General features: G+C 36.8%; 2 protein-coding genes across 3 annotated transcripts in view; one reads left to right on the forward strand and one right to left on the reverse strand.

Annotated features, from left to right (window-relative positions):
• Positions 1-362: 362 nt before the first annotated feature.
• LOC105224581 (endoplasmic reticulum metallopeptidase 1) lies at positions 363-4,623 on the forward strand. Its single transcript, XM_049451529.1, has 9 exons — positions 363-1,069; positions 1,137-1,497; positions 2,088-2,477; positions 2,540-2,720; positions 2,789-2,973; positions 3,231-3,374; positions 3,461-3,666; positions 3,769-4,051; positions 4,372-4,623. Exons 1-9 carry the CDS (start codon positions 387-389, stop codon positions 4,537-4,539), a joined length of 2,601 nt encoding a protein of 866 aa, XP_049307486.1. The 5' UTR covers positions 363-386; the 3' UTR covers positions 4,540-4,623.
• Positions 4,624-4,739: 116 nt separating this feature from the next.
• LOC105224576 (endoplasmic reticulum metallopeptidase 1) overlaps positions 4,740-20,963 on the reverse strand; it is a 32,149-nt gene continuing 15,925 nt past the window's right edge. For both annotated transcript variants that reach the window (XM_049451528.1, XM_049451527.1), the window contains exons 2-11: positions 8,692-9,442; positions 8,419-8,624; positions 7,460-7,614; positions 6,997-7,380; positions 6,755-6,935; positions 6,506-6,690; positions 6,296-6,439; positions 6,018-6,229; positions 5,674-5,956; positions 4,740-5,135 (exon numbers count right to left, since the gene is read on the reverse strand). In XM_049451528.1, coding sequence (XP_049307485.1) covers positions 4,968-5,135; positions 5,674-5,956; positions 6,018-6,229; positions 6,296-6,439; positions 6,506-6,690; positions 6,755-6,935; positions 6,997-7,380; positions 7,460-7,614; positions 8,419-8,624; positions 8,692-9,377 — 2,604 coding nt within the window. In that variant the 5' untranslated portion in view covers positions 9,378-9,442 and the 3' untranslated portion in view covers positions 4,740-4,967. The remainder of the gene's footprint in view (positions 5,136-5,673; positions 5,957-6,017; positions 6,230-6,295; positions 6,440-6,505; positions 6,691-6,754; positions 6,936-6,996; positions 7,381-7,459; positions 7,615-8,418; positions 8,625-8,691; positions 9,443-20,963) is intronic.

Consider the following 20,963-nt stretch of genomic DNA (forward strand, 5'->3'; position numbering starts at 1 on the left):
CGAATCGAGCTATGTTGACAAAAATGTAGATTTTGTTGTCATAAATACCTCTATATTTAATAAAAAAAAATATAAATATTTGGTTATTTCAATCTTAATTTTATATGCCTTACTTATATTACGTATACGCAACGTATGACGTATATGAATTGATAACTGTTCAGTTACTTAACTATAAGACGTGTCCTAAAAATAACCGAACTTTGTGGATACAAAATAATTTATATTATCTTTGAAAGCTACTATTTATTCAAAATTAGAGGAACCGGCGAACTCTGTTTAAAAGCAAAGTTCATGCTAACTGATCGCACAACTTTTAAAAATACTTCCATTCCTAAAACTTTACTTCTAAAGTCAGATAATAAAAATTTACCTTTCACAGCACAATGACCGTTAAGAAATTCGAAATACACAACAACAATATAGAGCGGAAGAAAAGCAGAAAATTTGATTGGTACTGGGCACCCGTCTACTGTGCTGTCTGGTATGTGCTTTTCTACGCCGCCGTCATACCGAGCTTCTATAATTATCCTAAGACGCTCCAAATCAGCGAAGAACAGCAGCACCCCGACGAATTTATAGGACAACGTGCCGAACAGCAATTAATCACATTAGCTGATATTGGCGTTAAACTATCGGGGACCATAGAAAATGAAATTCTAGCCATCAATTTTCTACTCGGAGAAATTGAAAAAGTCAAAACACAAGCGCGACTTGATCTCTACGATATCGATGTGGAAGTGCAATACGCTTCGGGAAAGTTCGAATTGTGGCAAATGGCTACCAGCTATCGCAATGTGTCCAATGTGGTGGTGAAGTTGGCGCCAAAGAATGTTAAATCCGCTTCTTATTTACTAGTGAATGCGCATTTCGATTCAGAAGTGCACTCGCCGGCTGCCGCAGATGACGGTGTGATGGTCGTAATTATGTTGGAGACGCTCAGAGTGATTGCCAAATCGGAAAAGCCGCTTATGCATCCCATTGTATTTCTCTTCAATGGCGCTGAGGAGAGCAATATGCTGGCTTCTCACGGTTTCATCACGCAGCACCCATGGGCGCAGTATTGCAAGTAAGAAGTTAATCGTAAACTATTTTTGTAGAATTATTTTATGATCATTTAATTAACATAATTTTAGAGCCGTTATCAATTTGGACTCCGCTGGTTCGGGTGGTCGCGAAATTCTCTTTCAATCAGGTCCCAATCACCCTTGGCTCATGAAGTACTATAAACAAAGTGTACCCCGCCCCTATGCTACCACAATCGCTGAAGAGTTGTTCCAAAATAATTTCATACCATCGGATACCGATTTTCGCATATTCCGTGACTATGGCGAGTTACCTGGCCTCGATATGGCACATTCTCTTAACGGTTATGTTTACCACACTAAATTCGATACTTTTGCGAATCTCGAACGACACACGTGTCAGACGACTGGTGAGAATGTCTTGGCGTTAACGTGGGCACTGGCCAATGCACCGGAATTGAAGAACCCAGGGGTATGAAATTTTATGAAATACAGAATGTAACTAAAACATATGAGAAAAGTTAGCATTACATAACGGAATGTAACATAATTACCGTAACATAACTTAAGTTAGAACAACATAACATAACATTACGTAACGCAACCTAACCAAACATAGCTTCACTTAACTTAAATCAACTGAACTTAACATAACTTAACTTAATATTAAGTTGACTTAACTTTACTTAATCTCACTTAACTTAACTTAACTTAACTTAACTTAACTTAATTTAACTTAACATAACTTAACTTAACTCAACTTAACTTAACTTAATTTAACATAACTTAACATTACCTAACATAACATAATGTAACGAAACGTAAGGGAACATGGCACAACGTAATTTCACATAACTTAACTTAACGTAACACGTCACAGTATATGTACAGTTGCTCGTCCTTTGAGACCTATTTTGCTTACATACATATACATATGTATATAGATGAATGTGTGACCTACATATGTATGCATCTGTGAACAGTTGTCGCACCCATTATTTTCAAAAATTTAAATTAAAATTGCCTTAGCCTATCAATTGTCAATCTCAAAATTATTTTCAGGACCTAGCCAAAGGCCACACTGTCTTCTACGATTATCTCGGCTGGTTTATGATCTTCTACACAGAGGATACTGGTGTCATACTCAATATCACCTTCTCTGTTTGTGCCATCATAGCCATCTTAGTTGCGGTGTTTCTGATGTCACGCTCTGACGACGCCGACTCTACCAAGCGGGTCTTCTTACGCTTTCTTACCATATTGCTTGTACAAATTATAACAATAGCTGCGGCAGTGGGTCTAGCAATTTTAGTTGCGGTAACCATAGATGGCATCGGTGCCTCAGAGTGTTGGTACTCAGAGACATGGCTCATCTTTGGCATCTACTTTTGCCCTGTCTTCTTTATTATGTGTTTGCTGCCGGCCATTTACATGCGTTGGACCAAGGAGGGAGTAAGTAAATTTTAAAAGCTTTCATATTTAATATTCATATAAACTGGTATAAATATTTTTAGACCAATATGCATCTTGACGACTCTATTGCCTGCTTCATGCATTCACATTGCCTCATCTTGGTGTGCCTTTGTCTGGTTATGACTGGTTTGAGTGTACGCTCGGCTTTCTTTCCAATGATTGGCATCTTCTTCTATATCATATCGGTTGTATTAAATATAATAAATCACTTGTGGGCCAAGAGTAAGTTTTGAGGCTCACAAGGAGTCATAACCTTTGGCCTATAATTTTTGTGTGCTTTCTTTTTTTAGGCTACTTGCACTTGCCTATACATCTTCTTTGCCAGTTGTTGCCATTTTGGTTTTATACCTATCAAACATTTGTCTTTCTCACAACATTCATACCCATGCAAGGACGCAGTGGACCAACCAGTAAACCGGAATTTATGATTGCTGGCCTTTGTGCTATAATAAGCATACATTTTGGTGGTTTCATTGTAAGTGAGATCTATTTCAGATACGAGATTTCTCAAAGCTGGAAAAGCGATATTTTTCTTAAATTATTCAATTTTGCAATTAATTTATACCTTTCCTCTTCAGAATCTTCCGCCTGTAAAATAGTTTTTCAATACAGACTTTAGTTTTTATCGCTATTATTTTTCAGTGAATCTGAGAATCTTGATTTAGTTATTCTCGTATGTTAAATCATATATTAATATATATTAATTTCCAATTCTTTCACGCCTGCATACAGCTTCCTATATTGCATAAGTTCCGCAAATCAAAAACTTTCATAAGTTTATTTGGAGCTCTATTTTTGATATTCATTATGATTGCTTGCCTGCCTGTTGGCTTTCCCTATAAGAAGGATGTGGCTGTACAGAGAGTTTACGTTTTGGTAAGTGTTTCAGTAAAAAATTTTGGAAATTTAGAAATCATAAAACTTACAAGTATTTTAACTCAACTTTATGCTTAACCAAACAGCACACGGCACGCACATTCTACGACGAGCGAGGTTTTGTCTACAAAAACGAAAGCGGTTTCTATGTGCAACCTGTCGATAAGCGTATTAACTTATTGAAGAAAACCGTTTTACAGAATGCTGAACCAAATTCGAAGATTCAAGAAGATTGTGAGACGGAACTATTTTGTGGTCTGCCATTATATAATTCGCGTTGGATGGATTGGAAGTAAGTGTACATGAACTGTTACTTGTGTATACAACATTTTTCGAAAAAATAATTTTGAAATATGCTTCGATTTACTATTTTTTACTATTAATTTTACTGCAGAAACTCCTCCCGTTGGGTGGTGGCGCCAAGTCCATATCTGCCTATACCAACTGAACTCAAGTTAACCTCAAAGGTTTATATTACTGAGACACGAGTCCGTTATGGCTTTAGCTTAAAGTCCGCAGATCGCGTAGTGATCTATATAGATCCTTATCCAAACACGAAAATTGTTGATTGGACTTTTGATAAGACCCCATTGAAAAGTAATTTCTCAACACCGTACTTTGTGTATCACGTTTATTCGATGGATGATAGACCATTGGATTTCTGGATTGAATTGGACGTAAGTGTCGAACTGTCATAAATTTTTATTTTTTTAATTCGAAGATTTTCGAAAACTATATGTTATTTGTTATTTTAATTTATTTTTTGTTGGAATGTACTTCATTTATAATTCTGAAAGTAAATTCTTCTTTACGAAAATTTGTTGTAGGGTAAATTAGGTTTGTGTTTAGGATTAATTAGGTTTAAGACTTTGCTGAATTGAATTTATAAAATGGTTGCCTACATTCAGGATCATAATATGAATAAAAGTTTTGGAAACCAAGATTCTGTAAGAAAACTACCAAAATATATTTATTCCTCATTATTCTCTACTTTCAGCGCGGTACTCCAGACTATGAGGGCGCCGCTTTGCGCCTTGGCATCGGCGCACACTTTATGTACCATGATGCTTACTACACTGAAGAATTTAAAGAGTTCCTTAAGCTATTTCCCGAGTGGTCATATCCGTTAGACTGGTTAGCTTCCTATGAGAGTCGCATTTTCTAGCAATTTCATTCAACTTTCATTTTTTCTAATTTATTATAAAATAAAACAAAACTATTTTTTTAATTTCTTAACACAACTTAAGAATATTTTTATTTATTTTTTATATAATTATAATTTCAAAAGATATAGAAATAATCATATAAAAACTAATAAATAGATATGTATATCTGATTATAAATATTTTTTTACAAAATTAAAATAAAATATAACAAAAAGTCTTTAAAAGAGTTTCTCTTATGTCAATAAATATCGTGGTGCTGTAAACTTCTGCGGAAAGACTCATGTCTCAGAAGCTTTACGCAAGCACTTTGTTCGTTGGTTTGCGTTGGCTTAAAGTTTATAATTAAAGCTATGGCATCCGTAAATAATAGCAGTTCAGGGTTCGAACGTAAACGTCACCGTGAAGCGAAGTGTTTGGTTCCTATTGCTTAGATACGCCAACTGTCATACGAACTCGTCCAAGCGCTCACTGTGGACCAGGCTGGAAACTCAGCGACGAGCTCACGAAACTCATCTGTGTTTGAAATGTCGTCGTGTATCTTATGGCCTATCACGGCGATGTCCAATGTTGCGCCCGACCAATCTGGACTATTATGCTGGATAATAAAAAAAATGATTAAAATAAAAACAAGTTTAGTGATATAGATCAACGATATAGATTAAAATCTGTATTAAAAGCGCTCTGTAAAGTAAATAGTTTCGTAAACCTTTTCACAACGTTTTCACGAAGTTCGTAATATGCAGTATGAAAGGTCGGAGACTATATAAAGTATATATAAAAATGATTTGCGTAACGGTCTGAATTTTGAGATCGTCTGTCTATCCTTCCTTCCGTCGGTATATACGCGAACTAGTTCCTCAATTTTGGAGATATCGACCTGGAATTTTGCACTCATACTTTTCTCATCACGAAGCTACATAATATATGTGTCGGAACCGCCGATATCGGACAGCCACAGCATACAGCTTCCACACCAAGTAGTGGTTATATAGAAAAGTGTTTTACTTGACAAGGATTTTTTCTCAGAAACCACCGATATCGGTCAGCTATAGCAAAGAGCTTTCATACAACGTAACTTCTTGTTTGAAGAACTTTTTAATTTGACAAGCTATCATCACCGCCCCTTCACCTACCTCAAATTCCATATGAAAACGAAACGGCGCCGGATCCAAAGCATATGACAAATATATAAAGTACGGTTCTTCGAAACGCTCTTGAATTGGCGTACGATCCAATGACCAATCAATCAGTTTGGTATCATTCATAGGTTTTATGAAAATACTCATATGATCAGGACCCGCAACTTCCAAGCTTATGATCAGATTCGTATTTGAGATGCGATCTTTGCGCATAATTCGTAATGTCGGCCAGCCACCTGTTTTCGGAGCAGGGCCATCAATCCAAAAGCTTTGCTCACTGAAAAAAGAAAATTAAAATTAAATTTAATTAAATCTTCAACAAAAAATTGTAAGCATACCGCCAGCCCAGCCAACGCGAACTGTATATTGGATAGCCGCACATTATTTCAGTCTCGCAATTCACCGGTTTATCGATGGATGTCGTATTCATATTCTCAAATATATAATCCACAGAGTGTGGATGGCGATCAACGGGCACGATATAGTAGCCGGCATCGCTGTAGCGTACTGTCATGGCGGGATCGGCATTATGGAAAGTGCGTATTGTGTGCTGGGAGAGAAATTATAGGAACTGTAAATTAATATCTATAACTCGAATTATTATTTTGTGACTTACAGCGACAAAGAAACGCTGTGGCGCTTCACGCTCCTTATACGGAAAGCCTATGGGGGTGGCGGCCAGTATTATGAAAGCCAAACAAACGCCACCGAAGATTGAAATAATTGTTTTCGACTTGCGGAAGAGACACAAAAGTGGTACCTGTATATAAATTGGAACCAAATAAATTATATAAACTTCTACGAAACTTTTAGTCTCCCAACCTACCAAGAAAGGTGCCATAACCAAGCATATTAACACCGTAAAGCCACCGATAAGAATATCTGGATTTTTATTGGCGCCATCGCGACCCTGCATCGGTATAAAAATGACATAGAAAGCATAACAGCAGTAACTGTAAAAGAGGAAGGGCAGCAGTTGACAGACGATATGTGGTATGAGCCAGAGGAAAGCTGTGAAAGAAACAAAGATCATTATTTCATAGAAACCCAAGCAATAATAACAACACACACTCACTTGTTTTGTGAAAGCAAGTGATCATATTCAAGATCACCGACAACACATAGAAGGCGATACAAAGCATTAAAGCAAATGCCGAGCGTATGCCGAAAGAGATCAAAAAGATGCAAACCACCGTTAGTATCACACAATGGGCATGCATGATGAGCTGTATGGCATAGCCCAAAGGAAGACCGTGCTGGAATATAACATATACCAAAAATAAACGACAATTACATACATATCTTTACAACACACACCTCTTTCGTGCGACTCAAATAGACCGCCGGTAACAAGCCCATCATAAAAAACATCGGACAAAAGTATAAACCGAAAAGCATCCATGGCTGTGAGAACCACGACATCGATAAACCGACAGAGTCCATAAATATGGCAATTGTGATCGTTACTAAAATCGCCAAAAGCACAGCAGCGACTTGTATACCCAATAAAATGCCGAATTTGATAAAGACGCGACGACGGAACATGCCCGTCTGGTGTGCCATATTCCAGATATAGGCCAATATAGTGATAATGGCAATGACACAAACAATAATATTTACAACAGTGCCGGTAGTTTCCGAATAGTAGACAATAAACCAGCCAAGCACATCGAAGAAGATTGTGTGTCCCTCTGCGTGTTCCTATAATTATAAAATGTGATAAAAATTTAGTGTTATATAAATATACAGCGTAGAACAAGTTATCAATAAATGAACTTACGGAAGGATCTTCCATTTCGTGTGCATTACATAACGCTTTGGTCAAGGCCAATACATTGTCGCCGGTGAGCTGATAAGTTCTTTGCGGTATCAAGCTGAAGCGATCATATTTCGTATGATAGACATATCCGTTGAGCGTGTGAGCCATATCTAAGCCTGAAAGATTTAAAAGAACAAGAGAGAATTAGACTTAGAGAGATAGTTTCGAGAGTTTTTCATAAAGCAATCAAGAATTCATTTGTATAGCAATAAAAATCTTGATCTATATGGTTTTGTCGCACGCTAACTACCAAAGTTATATGGCGGAATGTAAAGTGGGAACCTCCAAGAACTTCTACTTCCATTGTCCACTTCAGCATATCTTCTGCGAACCTGGCGAATTATCCGAAATTGATCCTCAGTCGTGTCAAAAACAGGCGAAAGACGTTTTGTCGATTTTTGAGACCGTTTTCGATCATAGATAGGAATATTTACGTATCTCAATGGACCGATGTTCTCAGCTTTCATATGGGATCCGTCCTTTTTTTGTTTTCTTGAACCATATTTAAACTAAGCTAAACTGACCTAACCTAACCTAACCAATGACTGTTCACATCTCTACCACACAGCTGAAGAAATCAGTACAGTTAGGTACCATAATGGAATGAAGCGAAAAATTTATGAACGATCAAAGCGAAAGGGCTGCTTTATAGACCCCTTCTAAGCTCCAGCTCTTACAGCTTTATAAGGTTTCGTTCGGACCCGAACCTGAAGGATTAATAACTAAGATGAGAATCACGATTTCTAAATCATTTCAATGACATCTCTGCTCGGTATGGCATTCTCTGTCAGTAAGAACATAGACTATATTTTTTTGAACTTCAGTGATCGAAGATTTCATTTACTTATCAATACGTTACAATCATAAAATATATCTATATATACTACCTGATTATCACATATCAAACCCATTGTACTCACCAGGTATATTTCCGAAATCTCTAAATATTCTAAAGTCAGTCTCCGAAGGTACAAATCCAAATTGAAACAATTCTTCGCCGATCGTGGACGCATACGGATGCTCTATGTGACTGCCGTAATATTTCATCAACCACGGATGATCAGGACCGGACTGGAATAAAATTTCACGACCACCAGAGCCTGCTGAATCCAAATTTATGACAGCTCTATAAGTGTAGAAGTTCATCATTTAATTTACTTTTGACTTTTTTTCTACATTCCTATCGTACTCACTTGACATTGCGCGCCCATTTGTGTTGCGTAATGAAACCATGTGATCCTTGTAATGGATTTTCCTCAGCACCATTAAATAGAAACACAATCGAGTGCTGTAGCGCTGTCTCATATTTAGAAATCACACGCAAAGTCTCCAACATAATGACAATCATTGCGCCCGAATCACCGGCACCGGAGCTACCGGGCACCGAGTCGTAATGGCTGTTAATCAGCAAACTCGATGTGCTATTTGTGCCACGCGGCGTCAGTTTCACCACAACATTCTGTATGCTCTGATAAACGTTCACCATCTTCCAGATGACGTAATTACCAGAGGTGACCTGTACTTCGTGTTCTATGTCGTAGAGATCAGTGCGCGCATCTCTCACTATTTTACTGATTTCGGTGAGTAGAAATTGCACTGCGGTTTGTTCGTTTGCCGCACTACCCACAACTTTAGGGCCGATTTTGGTGAGACGCAGCAGCATGCTCTCCGCGCTCTCGCCAATAAAACGTCCCGGATGTGTGGCTTCATCTTCCAATTTGAGCTGTTCCGGGTAGCTATGATAACTGGGTATGACGGTGAGGTAGAAAAGTAGAAACCAAAATGCTATAAATAACGGCGCCCAATACCAACCGAATTTACTGCGGTTGTATATGATTTTCATATTCTCATATTTCGATTTCATATTAAGCTCGTGCATGATGGCTAATTTTGTCTGTTCGGCTTAGATCGGAGTTGTTGATTTAGATGAAAATTTCAGGATATCTATAAAGAAATGAAAAAAAGGTTTTTATATACAAACTTCTAAAGTTTTAACATTTTTGGTTAAAAATCTTTAGAATTTTCAATTTTAGTGTCAAAATCACTTAATTCGAGTTAAGATAAGTAGCTTAATTGATTCCTCAGCAATAATAGTAGTCGTGATCCTTGATTAGTGTATTATCGAAATTCAAAATCTCATATTCTGAACTATTGTTTGGAATAAATAAGTTTTAGGAAGTCTTAACTACGGTAATTATGCATATTAGATTATATCGACTTATGTCTTTTCGAACATATTGTCAGAGGGGTATTTCAAAGTTTTTAATGACTCACTGTTTGTAATAGCACAATGATCAAATTTCAGTCCGAACCGCTGAAAGGTTTAACTGCTTCAATTGCTTTATTAGGTTTCGGTATAATATGTTATAATTTATATATTTTTCATAATCTAAATATACTGTAAAATATATCTCTTATTTTTGAGATACTAATGTTAAGAAAGGTTTTGGTTGATCATTGCATAGATTTTATTACAATTACCTTTAAGAGGTTAGACCATTCTAAAGCCCTCAAAAAGCGCGTCCTTTGGCATTTTATTCAGGAAGTCAGAAATAAATCTCCCTCTTCTTGCTTTACTAAAAATCTGTTGATATTTTGAATCAAAAGGTCATCTAATGGGACAACCTTCGGAGTCACATTTTCACAGGCGGCTGCAGGCAAGTCGCTACAATAACTCGTGTTGCCTGGAACAAAAGGTAAAGTGCAACACCATCACCTATCTTGAGACCCTGCATACATTATTGAATAATTTTCGACCGAATAGACCACGTCCAGCACGCAATGAAAAAAATATAGCATTCGTAGCTGAGGGTGTACACGAAGCAGCAACTCAGACTGACGTTTGGTACGCCTGTATGGAGCATTTCACGTTGAGATCTTAAACTGAAAGCATGTCAAATACGGCTTGTGCAAAAACTTAAGCCGCTTGAGCTTCCCAAGCGTCCTATATGGGCTCTTTTTTTTTCTTTTTTTCAAGTTTTATGGGCGTGTCAGTTATCCGATTCCACTCAAATACAATAACAAGCTCTCTTGAAACCAAAGAACACATGTACCATATTTCATCACAATTTCTTGCAAATACAGACAGTCATTCGGAATTTAACTGCTCCTGTCGTCCAAGTTTTGTGTGTAACTTTGGATTTTTACTGAAAATTTTCTCTAGGACCATGTATGCATATAAAATCTAGGACAACTTACTACAAAACCGTTGATTTATGGATTCTATTTATTCCAAAAATACATAATATAATAATTAAGTACAAAAAGCAATAACAATTCCATTTGAACTTGCCCTTCATGGACAGACACAAAGTAATAAATAAATGTCATGAACACACACACACAGGCACACAACAGCTTGTGCGTATGTATTAACCACAACAAGTGCTTATCGACAAATTAATAAAGTCACATCATTAATATTGTGCTTCATTTCCATTTAACAAGAACGCACTGAAACTTCACTGTAATTTTTTATATTTTTTTCCATTTTTCAATTTCACATAAATCTCTCCGAATCCAGAGGCCGCATCAATTATAAATAATTATGTTGGTGTGACTTTTCGCTGCATTTTTGTTGCAACGGAGAATAAAAGCTGAAAAATATTCGAAGAAAAACATATTCACTTTCACACTCACTCACAACAAGTAGCTGCAACTTAATTATATAACACGACCGCCAAACTCGTTAAAATCATCAATAACAAGCGTTTACGCGCCGGCATAAAAACTGCATTCGAATTGCAGAACAAAGAGCAGCTGCTGGCACATTAATTGAATTGTCTGGAAGCGGCTGGCATACGTAACATATTTGTGGCATGAAAGGCTCGGGTTACGGCACATACATATTTACAATTATTTCATATTTCACTCGTTCGGGCGTGTGACAAATGCTTGCGGCCACACAATCAAATGCACGCCGTTGACCGCTCGGTGATTGCCGCAATTTATGCATTATTTTTTGTGTTATTCCATTAAAGCGAAATATAAATGTGAAATTATGGGAAAAAATATTCAACGATACAATTATACACACATATAACACTGATGAACGTGTTAAAAAAATAATTGTTTTTAAATAAAATACCACTGATTAAGCCACGCATCGCTTGATTGAGATTTTGATTGATTAATGTACGTACATTTTTGTATTTTCAAGGTTTTATAACTGCGCTTTAATCTCATAAGCTGGTTTTAATGTACGCTTCAACCTTACATGCGTGATGTATGTCCTTGGGAGTCCTCCAGCCAGCAAAATACTAATATTCAGTAGTATACAGATATGTACAGTGGCGAGCAGATGCGGATACATGTTTGTCACTTTTGCACTCTTTTATTAATAAAACCGTTAATTTTCAATGAAATGCTTTCAAATTTTCAGTGTTTACTCTTCATTTATTTCTTAAAAAATTAAAAATTTTTCGTGAACAAAAACAAAAACAAAAAGCCAATTTAATAAAAAAAACTTCTTTTAACGCTATTTATCCAGTTATGCTCGTGATTAAATATATTTCTTTACGACAAAAATTTAGTATTTTGTCCATAATCCTTTGTTGCGAATTACACTTTTGACCCGCTTTGGCATACTTTCTACCAGTTTTTCAATAGTGTCCTTAGGAATATTTCTCCATTCTGACTGCAAACGTTCCCAAAGCCCCATCATGTTTGTTGGAGCTCTTTCATGTACTGCCAAGCGCCTTTTCAAAATTGCCCATAAATTTTCGATTGGGTTAAGGTCGGGGCTTTGTGCTGGCCATGGTAACACTTTGAACTTTTGCTCGGATAACCAATTTTTAACGATCTTGGCGGTGTGTTTCGGGTCTCCGTCCTGCTGAAAGATAACCTCCTCTTCTGGGTATGCGCTCAAATCAATGAAATCCGGAAGGTTGCCTTGAAAATACCAAGATAGTCTTTCTTCTTCATTATTCCTTCTATTTTCACTAAAGGGCCAATATGCCACCAAGTGAAACAGCCCCAAACCATTATGCTACCTCCGCCATGTTTCACGGTCTGTTTCACTTGGTGCTTCTGAAGAGTTTCATTTTCACGGTGCCAGTAATACTCTTTTCCGTCTGACTGAAAACGATTGATTTTGGTCTCATCTGACCATATAACGCGTTTCCAGTCTTCAACGCTCCAGTTTTTTCGTTCCTTACAGAACTTCAGACGAGCCTTTATATTTTTATCTGACAAGGCAGGTTTTTTTTGTTTTACTGATGCAATAAGCCCGATTCGCCGAAGTGCTCTGCGAGCTGTCCACTCACTTACGGCCTTGTTGATTCCAAAAGCAGCTTTCTTAGGCGTATTAAATTCTTTCTGTCGCATTTTTTAGGGCCACCAGCGTTGGGCGCAGGCTTGATATTTCGTCTTTTTTGCGCTAAAAGGACTGTACGGTGGCAAATGTTCAATTCTTTAGCAATGGCTCGTGACGAATTACCACTTCCAGTCAAAACGACTATACGGTTTTCTATATCTGATGATATTTTCTTCATTTTCACTAGCATCGATCTATTCGATGTAAAAACGCGTTTATAAGCACTAAAATTACGTTTTAACTAATTAAATCACCTTCAAAGAGGTCAAGGATGAATGAACAAAAGAGACATAAAAAACAAAAACAAATTACAGCTTCATTTTAAACTGCAATTGAAAAATAAAAAACACGAGCATAACTGGATAAATGCCGTTAAGCTGAGCTTTTGCTAAAATTTTTGTTGTTGCTTTATTTTTGTTATTTTTAAATAAGCTGATCTAACAACAATAGAATGAAGACTAAAACTCCAAAGTTTGAGAGTATTTGAATAAATATTAAAGTTTTTATAGATGAAAGAGTGCAAAAGTGACAAACATGTATCCACATTTGCTCGCCACTGTATGTATATAGCATATATCACGATCTTAGTTGAAGGTTCGGTTCAATAAAACTCTTCGAAATGATGTCAATATTACGCTGAAATTCAGGCAAAGGTAAAGGCTTCATTCCTTAGGCCGTCGGGTTTTATATTCGAAACGAACGCTTCTATTGCTAATTTTCAGAAAACTATTTGAGGAATATTTTATGTTACGTACATACTTATATATCAATGACACAGAAAAGAGAGCGAGAGAGGAATAAAGAGATAATAAAGAAAGAGAGAGATAAACATTGCTAGATAACTTAGCGAAAAAGCAAATGAATAAACCACGGAACTCCGAAATCGAAGAAAATGTAAGATGAATGCTACTTCCAGATATGTACGAAGAGCTTTATGTAAAAGAAGAAATTTTAACTTCACAAAATCAAAGAAAAACTTGGAAAAAATTATATTACTTTTAAAGATATAATTGTGTGATCCTTTCTCTCAAAAAAATTTATAAACAATCTTTGTTTCCAATGAAAAAAAAAATTAATTTTTATAGCAACATTGACATTTCTCTTCAGCATGATTAACCATTTCATCATGAAAAGATATATCAAATAACGATTCGAAATTATTAAAATTTACAACCGAAATTCGGAATCAGTGGCTTCAACTTTAAGAACGCTACGTCCAAATTATGGTCGTCACAATCGTCCAGTGAGATCAACCACGGCAGTGAGACAAAAGAGTGCCCGTAGTGTCGAGAATATTACTGCCGCTAGCGCATCTATAGAGGAAGACTCAAATCAGTCTCTTAGACATTTTTCTTAAATTTTTTTTAAGCGTTGGGCATGTCTGTGACGTCGTTGTGTGAAAATATTTTAGTCTACAACCTAAAAAGATCAAATTGACACAAGAACTGAAGCCGCAAAATCGTCGGATCTTCGTGAATTGAGCTGAGCAACAACTTTAAAATGATCCGGATTTTCATCGAAAAATCATTTTCCGCGAAGAGGCTCACTCAAAAGAAATTACCCTGGCAGTACCCGGAGTGACTGAAGTACTTTCGCATAGTACACCATTCTGCAACTGAATGGTTTCGTCAATAACCAAAATATGTGTGATTGGTCAGGCAGCAATCCACACGTACTCCATGAGTGACCATTGCATACAGGAAATACGGCTTGGTGCGGTTTATGGGCCGGCTACGTCATTGTGCTATACTTCGTAATGATCAAGAAGGGCACGTTACTGTGAATGGGAATCGCTGCCGCTCGATGATAACCGAATATTTTTGGTTGCACGACGCCACAAGCCACACAGCGAATGTCACAATCGATTATTGAAAACCAAGTTTGTTGAACCTGTTATTTCACGCAATGGCCCAGTCAATTGGACGCCTCGGTCGCGTGATTTGACGCCGTTAGATCATTTCCAGTGGAGCTACATACGTCAAGTCTATGGTCTATGTCAACAAGCCAACGACGATTGATGAACTTCGTTCGGATATCGAACGCGAAGTTGCAGCAGTATCGACCGATTTATGCTTGAAAACCGGCGAAAATTACGTGTGGCCATACAAAAGAAATAGAATTCCAAACATAATGGCATCAAATATTTTTTTTTTGTATTTAAAAAATTTTTATAGCTCTCTTATTGAACAACCCATTATTTATTTTTCCATCCAAAAAAAATTTTGTGTCTAAAACGTTAAAGCACCCTAATTTTAGGAAAGTATTTTTTCAAATGATATAAGAATCTGGTCAAATGTGATCCGGACTGACAAAAAACAGCATTTTCACGTATTTTAATAAAAAAATATCTATTACAGCCTTTAAACAGGCCAACTGTTATCAAATTTTCCATACAGTAAGTCTTCTCTGGGACAGCCTTTAGTAATTTTAACGAATTTTTGCTTTTTTTCGGTTTCGGCTCATTTCTGTAACGCCTTTTGCCAGATTTTTGAAAGAGTTTCGAAACCCACATCACACAACCAGTAATGATGTATTACGCTGAATGTAAAGACCTCAACCTCGTTGTCAAGTATCTCTTTGCGACTCGACGTCGTTTTTGCAATAGATTCAGGTGTTTATACCCAAAAAATTAACCAAAAGTCTGAGTCTGTTTCTTTGACTTTTTCGTTGTTTTCGCTAGGTGTAATGGACAAACGACTCGGATTGGACAAGTTTTCGATGCCTTCACGACTTTTTCTGAATGCTTTATGCCACTTGAATACGTTTGTTCGTGATTTAGTTAACGCACCAAAACACTTCTGCAACATTTTCAATGATTTCGTCACCGAAACACAAATTTTCAAGCAAATTTCGGATATTCTTGAGAATTTGAGTTTAATGCTGCTTCTATGTTGGCGCTTATGCAACGTTTGTGCAATTTATTTCCATTTACGGCGTTGGTTTTCAATGTGGATAGGTTGTTTGTTTGGTCGAAACCCAGAGATCAGCATTGTTTATAACAACGGAAAAAGTTCGACGCCTAGTCTTGCGATGACAGCGGTCTCTACAAACCACAAAACACAACATGGATCATTTTAGCTCGACACAGGACCGCTTTTTAAAGCCAGCAATAAACTGTTCATATATAACAAATTCAATGTAACAATGAGGCTTGTCTTGTTCTCTAACAATCACTGAGTTATACACACACACATGTATGGTAAATAGAACAACCTATTATAAATATTTTGTACACTTCAACTTCGTGTAATTTAGCGAAAGTATCTACTGGTCGCCTCCGTTTAAGCCCTTCGGTACTTTTTCTGTTAAATAAATAGCGATTTATGGCCTTAATTGACTCAGTGACACTAATCTGTGTTAATAAAATTTTAATGCTCTTGAGAAAATCAATTATGTTTTAAACTTAATTATATTTTACAATTTAATTGCTGCTGATTTTATTGCCTTTTCCCTTCTTGAAACAAACCGCCAGAGAAAAAATATGATCAAAAGCAAATATTTACCACCCAGCTGACGGTTATCTGCACAAAAAACACAAATATTCGACTGGACAAGAAATAAAGCAATTATGTACCGTTAAAACTCATAAAAATCGATTAGAAGCGATAGCGTTTATAATTACTTATATATGCAGTTGTGTGTGTATGTTATTAGGAAATATTTTTTTTTTTGCTCTGAGAAATTTATGAAATTTTCCACCTCTGAATCCGCCACTGATAATATGGCTGTCACACAATTGACCGATCAAAATCAAGCACTTATATCAAAAACTCTTTTATTTGTTAAGCTATCTTCACAAAATTAGGTTTCATCCTCGAAGAAAGTCCACATTTGTGCTGCAGTCTCCGCCGGAGATCGCGTTTAGCTCGAAAATTAATCAATTTTTTTTCTCAAAAAGTTTACTATGTGTTTGCAATATAATTTTAAGACAATTTATATATTCTTTTCTTCTTTCTACCTGAGAAAAAATTACTCAGATTATAGAAAACTAAAAATTCTTCTCTCATTTAGTTCAGAGTTAAACTTTATCAATTTTCCGCACACTTCCCTTCAATAAAACTAAAAACAGTTATCAGTGTCTACATTCATATACGCATGTGTGTGCGTATAAAATTTAGTTTAGAATAACAGTTCATTAGCTCTGGTGGCCATTGCTTTATCACACAACGCGCGTCTAAATGCGCATTCAAGTTCATTGCTGTCGATAAAAAGAAATGAAAAGGAATACAATATAATTGCAAAATATGTAGATAAATGCGCCAAGCAATAAATATTTGTTTGCAATTAAAGATATGCACTCACACACACACATACAGGCACACATATTGTATATAATGACTATTCCTGTTGCTTGCCTCAAACTTGCAGCAATCTCATTTATTATTGCTTGCTTGGCTTGGCTGGTTGCAGTCATAAATTTTTAATCGTAGAACAATTAAATAAATATTACGCTCATACCCCGTTATAATACCAACATGAAGCGTTATAAATGACCCCAAATGACTGCACACAAGCGAATAAAAGTCAAATCGTAAATTGGTCAATAATTTCGGTCGTGAGTTCAAGCGCTTCAACTGCGATTCGGGCAAAGAATGTTCGAATGAAAAGATTGATGGTACATTGTCACACAATTACCGAAATAACGGGTGATTTTTTTGAGGTTAGGATTTTCATGCATTAGTATTTGACAGATCACGTGGGATTTCAGACATGGTGTCAAAGAGAAAGATGCTCAGTATGCTTTGACATTTCATCATGAATAGACTTACTAACGAGCAACGCTTGCAAATCATTGAATTTTATTACCAAAATCAGTGTTCGGTTCGAAATGTGTTTCGCGCGCGTGTTTTGTTCAGCGATGAGGCTCATTTCTGGTTGAATGGCTACGTAAATAAGCAAAATTGCCGCATTTGGGGTGAAGAGCAACCAGAAGCCGTTCAAGAACTGCCCATGCATCCCGAAAAATGCACTGTTTGGTGTGGTTTGTACGCTGGTGGAATCATTGGACCGTATTTTTTCAAAGATGCTGTTGGACGCAACGTTACGGTGAATGGCGATCGCTATCGTTCGATGCTAACAAACTTTTTGTTGCCAAAAATGGAAGAACTGAACTTGGTTGACATGTGGTTTCAACAAGATGGCGCTACATGCCACACAGCTCGCGATTCTATGGCCATTTTGAGGGAAAACTTCGGACAACAATTCATCTCAAGAAATGGACCCGTAAGTTGGCCACCAAGATCATGCGATTTAACGCCTTTAGACTATTTTTTGTGGGGCTACGTCAAGTCTAAAGTCTACAGAAATAAGCCAGCAACTATTCCAGCTTTGGAAGACAACATTTCCGAAGAAATTCGGGCTATTCCGGCCGAAATGCTCGAAAAAGTTGCCCAAAATTGGACTTTCCGAATGGACCACCTAAGACGCAGCCGCGGTCAACATTTAAATGAAATTATCTTCAAAAAGTAAATGTCATGAACCAATCTAACGTTTCAAATAAAGAACCGATGAGATTTTGCAAATTTTATGCGTTTTTTTTTTTTAAAAAGTTATCAAGCTCTTAAAAAATCACCCTTTAGTTTTATATTTATTCTGTGTTTTTGTTGTAACATTATTTTTAATGGTTCCAGAGTATACAAATTCCGAAAATGTATGCTTTCATATGTATTTTAGAGCGGGTCCATTTTTTGCTATAAAATCGTGTTAGTGGAAAATAGTCTACGGATCATTCTGATACTATAGATCTAAAACCGGTATCGAACCAGCAATTTTTAAAAGAAGTTTAAAAATCCAAATAATCGTTTGTATGGCAGATATGTGATGTAGTAGCTCGATCTGGCCAGCTCCGACAAATGATCAATAGAATATCAAAATGTAGCTACGTATTAAATTTCATTCGGATATATCAAAAACTGTCGAAAAAACTTTTAAGATCTCTAAAGAACTTTGCCTTACAAATCGCTGTCTCGAAACAAGTTTTAGACCTATATTCTCTTAGTGAAAATTGTACAGAATGGTATGTAGGACCCGCATACGCTATTTCTCCGTTCTCGTTTTGCTCCCAGTAAATCAACACGCTCTAATGTACATACAGACATATGTCGTTCATTGATTTATTACAATTTTTTTCGACTCGTCGATAGTTTTCTTATGGGCATACAGGTAAAAAAATCCTACTTCGGGTACGGTTCTTTATTGCTCTTACATTTCTAGACATTTGAGAGGGCGGGACCTACTTTTTTACTACATAGACTGCACGTCGACCATTTGGATCTTGGTTGCAGGTTCAGTTCATCAAACCTCGATGAAACATTGAAAGTTCATTACAGATTTGTCTCCAAGAAAAAGGTGGGCACTCCAACCAAACGGGGTATATTGACTCTACGAAATGGTAGTCAAACCAATAATAATCTATGGTGTTTTCGTCTAGAAGAGAGTGCTCGAAAAAGCCACACTTGCTAAGCAGCTTGAAAGTGTCCAAGTTTCGGCGCTCATTGACATCTTTTGTGCACTGCAGACTACACCAACAACAGCACTTAATGCGATTTTGAACATAGCATTCGTCGACATTGGCGGCAGGTATATTGCTGGATATATGAAAGGATCCGAAAGGGTCTTCCTTCTGCTGCATTCCTGAACATTTGGATCACTGCGTCCCAGAGCCACTCGTGGCGGCTTTTCCTCTGCTCAGATACCAACGAGGTAAATATGAATGGGGAGAGGTCGCTAAAGAAGAGGCGCAGTGGTCTTTTTCATCATTGCGCCGAAGCTAGGAGGAGCAGAGTGACAATACAAGTGCTGAGCTCGCTGACTGTGCCCTCAAAGCTAGATAAGAAGTGTAGTTCTTCTTTGGAAAAAGCGGCAAGCTAATTTATCACATGACTCGTTTGGATGCCTGCGCATGACGGTAGAGGTGTAAACTACAAAGCCGATAAACTAGCCAAAATGGGTCACTTTTGCCTCGCTCACATCGGAGTGAGACCGAGTTCGATCTCCGTTGGTGTCTTGCGTTCTGGCAATGGACCAATGGACCTCGTGCGTACTAAGCAGGAATCTGAGGTATCACAATGGACCGGCGTTGTAAGCTGACCAAGTGAGATACCTGTTAGAAACCTGTCAAAATGTGAATGCTATTGAAAGTCATACCTTTTTTATTTTTTCTACTCATTTACAAATTAGTTTGCAGTAAATATTGTCTCATATATTTTTCTTACAATATTTTTTCCTCATCGCAAAGATTTATGTTCACTATTTGCTTTTTACTACCGTTGAAAATATTTCTGCCAAACATAAAATAAATTATCTAAATGCCTTCCTCAGCAGCGTTTTACTAATAAAAGGCTACCTTTTAATTATGAGCTTCCAAAAATACACACCGACAACCCGAGCACAAAGCATATGTAATCATGTAAATTTAAAGATGACAACAGGCGAAAATTTCATCTTTGAGGCGGCTAAAAATAAATTGTCATGTTTTCATTACAGCAAAGCGGCAAATGACAAAAGTAAAAGCAAACCGCTACACGATGCCCCGGTATTGGCGCGTTTTTAATGAATGAAAAACAACAAATGCGCTGAGGAAAAGAAAACAAAAACAAAAAATAAAACGGTGTAAATTGCAAAAGTCACAAATTGTCGTCGTCTTGTGTTTTGATAGAAGCTGGTGTGTGGTGCGACTAAAATACAAAAACATTCACACCACAATAAATATAGATCATGCATAGGTATGTTTGTAGGTGTGTATGTCATAGCAATTTGTTATTATTGTTGTCATTAGCCGTATGTGCTAGTTAACGATTTTGTTTTTCTTTAATATTTTTCTGCCGTTTTCCATAAAGTATTTTTGGTGTTTTGTGTATTTTGTTCAGCTCAAATGTTGCATGATTTTCATTTGGGACACGCGTTCAGTTTTTATTTTTTCAAAATACATATCTACATACAAACATACTGATGTTTTTACGAGTTTAGCAATTTTATGACAGCGAAATAGCGAAATGAGAACTGTTGATTCGCATGACTCAAGCATAACGGCACATCAAACCATGAGAAAAATCATTTTGAAAGAAGATATTTCGGAAAATGCAAAACAATTATATAAAAGCTATTAACATACATAAGAAGTCTCACATATGACTAAGTCGGTCCACTTTT

This window comes from Bactrocera dorsalis, chromosome 3, assembly GCF_023373825.1.
Source record: "Bactrocera dorsalis isolate Fly_Bdor chromosome 3, ASM2337382v1, whole genome shotgun sequence".
In the NCBI taxonomy this organism is placed as follows: domain Eukaryota; kingdom Metazoa; phylum Arthropoda; class Insecta; order Diptera; family Tephritidae; genus Bactrocera; species Bactrocera dorsalis.